The sequence below is a fragment of the Asparagus officinalis genome, chromosome 5 (assembly GCF_001876935.1).
Source record: "Asparagus officinalis chromosome 5, Aspof.V1, whole genome shotgun sequence".
Classification (NCBI taxonomy): Eukaryota; Viridiplantae; Streptophyta; class Magnoliopsida; order Asparagales; family Asparagaceae; genus Asparagus; species Asparagus officinalis.
This window is the reverse complement of record NC_033798.1, coordinates 110040414-110048315: the sequence shown is the minus strand read 5'-3', so window position 1 is coordinate 110048315 and position 7902 is coordinate 110040414. Positions and strand designations below refer to the sequence as shown.

Here is a 7902-nt window from a genome sequence, read left to right as displayed (position 1 = left end):
AATAAAAGCTTGCTCTATTGTGGACAGTGTCTCCGAAAATCCTCCTTGAACTATTTTTATTTGAGGAAACTCTCTCAAGGTTGAAGGTTTTGTAGAAAACCTCTTTCAAGTTTAAAAATTTGAGAAAAGCCCCTTAAACTTATCTCACTTAACACTCCGGATCAACATAGTTAACTTGGACTTGCTGTGTAACAAACATGGGACTTGAAACAACCAAGATTTAACTCAAAACTAAAAAAAAGCAATATCTTTTTTCTTTTTTTTTTCCTTTTTTTTTTCTTTTGGATGGGGGGTGGGTGGGGTGGGGGCGCAGGGGACTAAAACAAACTTTTTCCAAAATGATATTTAGACCATTTTGCTAGAAAAATCTTATAGTGAGAATTAAGGGTTATATTTTTATATTCTAATATGCATTCGCAAGTTGAGCATCCTTTTTATGGGCCAATCTAGACTCATACATTGATATCAATTTTTTTGATTTTTCAAAAAATCACTTTAAATTCGTTACCGGTGGAATTTGAACCTGGATTGCTCTGATACCATCTTAAATGACCCAATGAATACACCTAAAATTTTTATGTAATATTCAGAGGGACTTTAAGCTCAAAGTCAACCCAGGTTCGAATATCGTGCGCCACGAATTTAATGCGGATTCATAAATTTGTTACCACTACGTGAGTCTAGGTCTCCGGTCATAGAAAAGGGCATTCAACTTGCAAGGGTGTGCTAGAATATAAAACCATAGGGATATTTAGAAATTAGTCCCTCAAATCTTCACTAATTCCATATTAGTCTCTCAAATCTTAATAATTGTTCATTAGTCTCTCAAATCCTAAGAGGTCTTACAGTTTGGTCCCTCAATGACCTAAATACCTCTTAGTTATGATTTCTCTCTTAAAATCCATCTTGTTCAAAAAAAGGATATTTGAACTTTGGTACTCTTAACTTCTTTTTAACTTTAATATCCAAAATTTTCTGACGTTTTGACACCCTAAAATTTATATATTTTTTCACTTTGATACCTTAGGGGTTCTTTCGGATGCTTTTGTTATGACAAAGCTTATACCTATTTAATTTTGATACCCCAAAATTTTATTTTTGACACTTTGATACCTCCAACTTAAGGGCATCACAGTAAAAAAAAGTGTAAACTTTGAGGTATGAAAGTTAAAAAGATGTAGAATCTTTGGGGTATAAAAGTTAGAAATGTATAAACTTTGGGTGTCAAAAAAGTTTGAGGGTATCAAAATCAAAGAAGGTGCAAACCTTGGGGTAACATAGTATCAAAAAAATTCAGAACAAGTTATAAAAGGTGTAAATAACCCTAGAATTTGAGGGACTAATGTGCAATTTCTTACACACGAGGGACTAATGTGCGATTATTGAAGATGTGAGGGACTATTATCTAAACACCCCTAAATCTGTAACCCCCTATCGTTGAGAAAGGTTTTCTAAAATTCTCAGAATGAGGATGACATCTACAACACCTCCTGTTCTGAGGCCAGCAAAAACGTAAACCGTCCTCCCAAACGAGTGAAATCTTAGAAAAGATTTTGGCGCATCAATCTCCACTAGGCAAAGTAAAGCAATGAAATCTCCGATATCTCGATTTAAAAGGACAAAACAAAGATAGAAAACTTCAGAACTTTGTAAAGTTTATATAAATTATTTTTATGTAATAATACAACACCCTGGAAATTAACAAACTTCAATATACATAACTTTTCTAATTCCTGCAATCTCAAACAACATGGGTTATAATAAAACCTTGAACTCCATGGATGGATCACACAGTTAGGATAATAAACACCCCAAAATCAAAGATACAGTAAAACCATTAGACTTCCTTGGTAATCAGTCTTTTAGAATGCCAACTCATTGTATACCACTTCAAGACCTGATAAAATATTAGTAGTTTTGGGAAGATAAAAAACAACCCAAAACTGCGTATTAGTGGAAACATCAGTATTCAAGTGTCATCCTGCAGCTACAGCATCAGTTCTAGGGTTGGAGTCCATAAGCTGGTGTAGCTTGCCACCATTCGAGTTCTCATGGTTCTCGTCTTGCCTTAACTCGTCTATTCTAGACAAGAAGTTTTCAACTACAATTGTAGGAGTTTCTTGATTTTCCAGTTCATCTGAAGAAACGTCTTGCACATTCTTCAATTTCTCCTGTAAACAACATGTCACAAGTTTGGTCAACCTCTTCCGCATCAACATATTTTTCTGATTGATTTGAATGTCAAACGTCTATTTTTGGGGACTTCATGAATTGTGCTTTGTAAAATAACTGATATTTCTGGGTCTCTAGTTACACCTCCTAATGCGCGATAAGAGGCTAATTCTGCAGGTTAAATCAAAACAACCTAATTGCAGGTGGCATAAATAATTCCCAGAGCAGGCAGACATTGAAAGGTACCATTAATGAGGAATTTTCTGCTCTCAGTTTCTCTGAATTCTCTTTAAGCTGGCTAATTTCAGATCTCAGAGAAACGTTTTCAGCGCCCAGAGATTCAACTTTTGTTGCCAATTCCTCAGTTTCAGCCTGATTATTCATGAATATCCCGTTAACAGAAATGTGTTGCACCTGTTTCCTCAATCTTGACCTTCGAGCTGATTCTCTGTTGGACTGTTTCCTCCTTTCTCTCTTCAACTCCCTCTCATCCTGGAAGCCCAAAAGGATTATTCTACTTCAGATAGATAAAGGAGTAACATGCCATCAAAACAAATTAACAACAAAACCCAACACCACATTTGGATAATTACCAAAGAAAAGTTGGGGTCAACTAAAATAATTGAAGGCAAATGTTAAAAGGCGACATAAACAGAATGCACATGCCTGAGTCCATTGTTCAGGGTTCACTCCAGCTTTCAGTTGACTGGTAGCAGAAGCCTTGAGCTCCATCCCCGGCGCTTGACTTAATGCAGGCAGAGTGCACATTGGCTTGCATGTGATAGGAGAAGGAGACATAACAACTCCTACAGCCATCTCTGGAGCTGCAACACTATGAATAGTATTGGCCAAAGCACAAACTTTCTTATCACCTGCAAGGATCCAGGATAACCCATTAGATAGAACTCCATTGCCGAGGATGGTAGATAATAGTAATTTTAGCCAGATGTTTCATCAACATCTTAGCAACTGGATACTCCGTGACAAAGTGAAGAAAGAAGCTTATAATCCAGTCTTGCACAAAGGACTGACTGGATAACATTGAATTAAAGGGTACACAGTACATAGCAAAGAATTGGTGGTACCTGAGGTAGGTGTACCATCAGAGCTCCTCTTCTTTCGGTTTTCCTTCCCCTAAAACAGAAAGGAAACTTAAGCATACGATTTTTATATAGCATCATCATCAGATATTAAATGGTTAAAAATGAGTAAGTCCATGGGCATACTCCTGATTCATTATTTTCATCACTAGCATCACTTGAGCCTTCAGGTCCATTATCTCCACTGCACCAATAGATTTAAAATTATTACACCTATTTATATAGCTTCGTTTTCTGAAGGAACTTGAACTTTGGTTACTTTTGAGTACTTTATATCAGGAAATGAAGGTTCAAAGGCAAACAAACCTTTGTGACTGCCCACTCCCATCACCAGCTGCAATCTCAGCACTGACATTACCAATTGACACAGCAAGACCATCAAACCCCTTGAGCTTTTTCATTAATCCTACGTCTTTGTTATTTGATGACTTAGAAGGCACATCTGTGCTTGAAGGAGATACCATCTGCACAAAAGCAATAAATAGGCATAAAAGCCCATCAAAGAGCATTTTTAGCATTAGTAGTACAATGCGATGGCATACTTGGAAACAGTATTAGTCCCACAAGTCCCCCTACTCCACCATCCATGTAGGAAGATATAAGTTGCTTTTCAAACAAGAACACTTTCTTACATATGCAAAACTTACATACATCTCTTATTATTTGTTTCAACCATAGGTGTCCTAAATGCATCTAAGTTTTAAAAGGTAGCGAATATTTGCAAACTTCCAAGCTAGGAAAAAGATACATAAAGAGATAGAGGTAGTCTGATCTTCCAACTTACTAAGCCTGCCGAAGGATGAGAGTAAAGTCCATGGGGATACATTGCAGCATATGGTGTCGCATAAGGGGGCATCAAAGGCTGGGACCACAATAAAAAAGTGAGAAAGTCACATTAGCTAGCACTACTTATGCTTAACGTTTACGTCAACAAAAAGGAAACAGAAAAAAATCATCAAAGAATCTTCAGTACAAACTATGCGAATGCAAGACCTGTAAAAACAGGCTCTAATAACATGTATCCTTCTTTGCCTTGTTCATTTCTCATACTATATACACAGTCAGCAATGCATAATTTTTAATAATTCCACCGTCTATAACACTCTCGTGATTGGTAGCGCAGGACTAAATATTATACAGTAATTGTATACATTGTAGCTAAGTCCCTTCACCAGGTTGATTGCATAGACTAACCAACATGTGATCTTTGAAGAATGGTCTTTAAATGCTAACGCAGAAGTGTTTCCTCCATATACTTCTACCAAGATTAACATGTGATAAGATCCAAGGGCAGCCAACAGAACCACAACCTGATCTAGCTTGCCAAGTTATTGTAGCTAGCAGGCCTTTATCAAAGAAAATCCACTAAAATCACTATTTTTTTATTATTCTAATGGATTTTTTATTTTTATTTTCCTATATCTGTAGTATTTGCAAGGAAATTGAATCTATGTAATAAATTGAGCTTCTCTCCGATTTCCAGTTATGGCCGGATCAATTTATATTGGCTTAGCTTGCAAAACATGTTGTAGCTTCTTGCACCACTTGGTAAAGGCCATCTCATGCAGCAATCTATGTACCTAATATCAGGTTTACTTAATGCTGGGGTAAAATGGCTCCTATAATAGGTTGGGAATACATCTGATACAAAAGTTTATCACCAGGTCTTGGTCATTTTATTTAAACTGATCAGTCATTCTACTATCACTCACATTGGATTATACGTGCACATAAAATCCCAAGGATCACCCTCTTCAGATTTGAGTATACATTAATCATAAAGGTATATCTTTCAACATCATCTATCATTCATAGTTAAACCTGATTGAGCCCCAACTCGAAGTAAGTTCCATCAACAGATTTTTACCATTTGTGAGAACTTGACTTCAATCACTCCTAACATCGATAGATTTTTACCATTTGTGAGAACTTGACTTCAATAACTCCTAACATCTGGTTTCACAATGGATTTTGTTCCTCTCAGGCCACACACTGGTCTTCCCTACCACAATTAAGAAGAAATACGGCACATTTGAAAGAAAGAAAAAGGGCATTATTGTTGAGGATCAATTTGACCTGAAAGCTTAAGGTCTTCGAACCAATTTTATATTTAAAATCATTACTTTTTAATGTTCTCAAATGTGGAGCCCCACACATGGATATCCCAACACTCATTGTCCTAAACTTAAAGCGAAACAACAATAATACAGGAAACTCTGGAGTTTGGCTTGTTGTTCAGGTTGTTTCCCTTGGATATATTCAGCCATGCCCTTTAGCAGCTCAATGTGCAGCATTCTCCTTATAGTATACATGCATATCAGCTTGAACAAATAAAAAGTTAGCTATAAGCTATCAAGATGTATTAATATATAACAATAGACAATTGTTTACCAGCACGATTCCATGAGCATTAATCTAGAAATCATTTATTCGTCCCACCCGTTGGTGGTGCATACCACAATCATGCATTTGTTTGTTAAAATAAAACAGATTTGTTTACTAAAAACATCTGAACACCCACTAGATATTAATTTTGCTCAACTTCCAATGTTGCTTGGTCGTGAATCATGATGTATTACATATTGACCAAACTAGTTCCTTAAGATCAGGCATAAGATTTTAGGTCACATGGCACAGCTGACCAAAAACAGAGATAGCAGTACCTGTGGACCCCACATGTATGGATGAGGTGGATGACCAGTTGCAACTGTACCGTTAAAATAAGGTGGTGGCATGGGAACTCCTGGGCCATAGTACGCCTGATCATAAGAAGAAAAACAACATATTCAGTTACACATCGTGATGAACTAGTCATTTTATAAGTAGGATTTATGGAGTAAAACGTGGCTAGATAACATGTCACACCCGTCATCAGTAGTAGTCACTTTACATTAAGGGTTCAACTTTCTTTTGCCATATTATTCCAACCAAACAAATCCAATTATTTTTTATGGAACAGACAATATAACCAATGATAATAAGCATATCCAGTACTTGACCTGCATGGCTGCCCAATCAGGATATGGATGAACAACTGGTTGCTCCTGCCAACAGAAAAGAAAGAATCAAGTTGCATGAACGAATGTTACAAATGAATTCCGCTAATAGTCCTAGTTATTTTGTTAATTTCGAAAAGAAATATTGATGGCAAATGAGTTCCATCCATAAATACAGCACACAAGTTGGCATTGGTACACTGAAATTCTAGCAAGCATAAATCTGTGCTTGAGTTGAATTGAAGTGTAAGTTTCTAAATTTTGAATAAATGAAAAAGAGAAACTTCAGATTTTCACCTGCACAGGTGATGATGCCTTGACAGCCTTGGAAGGAGCCACAGCTTCATCATTTCCCATGGATCTGAGGATTTTAAAGACACAACAAATTATCATCTGATTGCAGTAAAAGGTTCTTAAACTCGCTTAACATTGATAAGTAGAAAACTATCTAGAAGTAAATTGAAGCAAATAGAAAAAATAGTAGGTCCAACAAAGAAGTAAACCATATAACATTGCAGATGAATCAAATGAAAGAAATGAAACCAAATGATGGCTGTAGCATAATTTCTATGGGTCAAATCAGCAGCAGGTAGCACGGTGCTCTCAAGACTGCACGTGCATATACCATTAGGCATTATAATAAGTTGACTGCAAAAAGCAATAAATAGAGCCTGCTGGCTGTTTTGATTGGGACCTGTGTGTAATCCGTTAGGGGATTACTAACTAGATGGGGGCTAACGACATCTCAAAAACAGTCATCATGCAGACATATACAAAACACACCATTGTGTGTTAGATACAGTTGATCTGAATGTCAAAGACCAACGACAGAAGACCCAGATTTGGTTGTGTAACTGTTCAAAAGTGGACGAGGGCCTTTCCTACCAAGTTTTCTAAATATTTTTTCTAGAATAGAAATTTAACCATTTTTTCCAAAAAAACAAAATTTCAAGTTTAGTTATGAAAACATAACCATGTTTCAAATTTATCTTCAAAAGTGGATGAGGGCCTTAACTACCAATATATTTCATATACATACACGATGTATTCAAAAAAATCATATTCACACTTTCTGTATCTCCAAAAGATTTCATCCTATAAATGGTACCAAAGCCTAACATCACATCCTAGTATCAGAGTAATGTACATGCAACTAAGATATTATCTGATTGGCTGGAAATGGAACTGAAACAGAAAATGCCACAACCAGGCTCCATACCAAGCAATTGACTTGCTGCAAAACTGGAGTACTTGCTGCGATCCAGCACCTAACTGCCGTGTCCACGAAGATGGGGAGTGTAGTTAATTGAATAATCCCACACAGTATGTCAGCTAAAATGGTCTCTGAAATTTTAATAGTTCTTGAAAACTTGAGAATTAAACTCAACTAGCATATTTGAGGAAGGGGATTATGGAAATCCTTTCCAATTAATTATGCTGGAAAGGGGAAACCTCCAGATGTAATAAAAACACATTAATCATAAACATTGAATGGGCTCTTCAAGAACTGCAAGTCTGAATACTCAGGCCTTAGATAAGAAAAGAAACTAAACCAAACAGGAGAAATTTTCCTGAGAATTGGAAGAACTAGAATGCAACAACGCCTGCCTCATAAATATAGTTTACAAACACCA

The 7902-nt window shown here is 36.4% G+C and overlaps 1 protein-coding gene across 2 annotated transcripts in view; it reads right to left on the bottom strand.

Annotated features, from left to right (window-relative positions):
- Positions 1642–7902, bottom strand: part of LOC109840657 (G-box-binding factor 3-like) — a 7617-nt gene continuing 1356 nt past the window's right edge. The window contains exons 1-12 of one of the 2 annotated variants that reach the window (XM_020409385.1): positions 7488–7508; positions 6566–6629; positions 6272–6316; positions 5936–6031; positions 4057–4134; positions 3579–3736; positions 3399–3456; positions 3258–3306; positions 2839–3044; positions 2587–2664; positions 2419–2544; positions 1642–2171 (exon numbers count right to left, since the gene is read on the bottom strand). In XM_020409385.1, the coding sequence (XP_020264974.1) occupies positions 1977–2171; positions 2419–2544; positions 2587–2664; positions 2839–3044; positions 3258–3306; positions 3399–3456; positions 3579–3736; positions 4057–4134; positions 5936–6031; positions 6272–6316; positions 6566–6625 (1149 nt within the window). In that variant the 5' untranslated portion in view covers positions 6626–6629; positions 7488–7508 and the 3' untranslated portion in view covers positions 1642–1976. Of the gene's footprint in view, positions 2172–2418; positions 2545–2586; positions 2665–2838; positions 3045–3257; positions 3307–3398; positions 3457–3578; positions 3737–4056; positions 4135–5935; positions 6032–6271; positions 6317–6565; positions 6630–7487; positions 7509–7902 lie in introns of those variants that run through there. The other variant, XM_020409384.1, reaches the window with a different exon arrangement.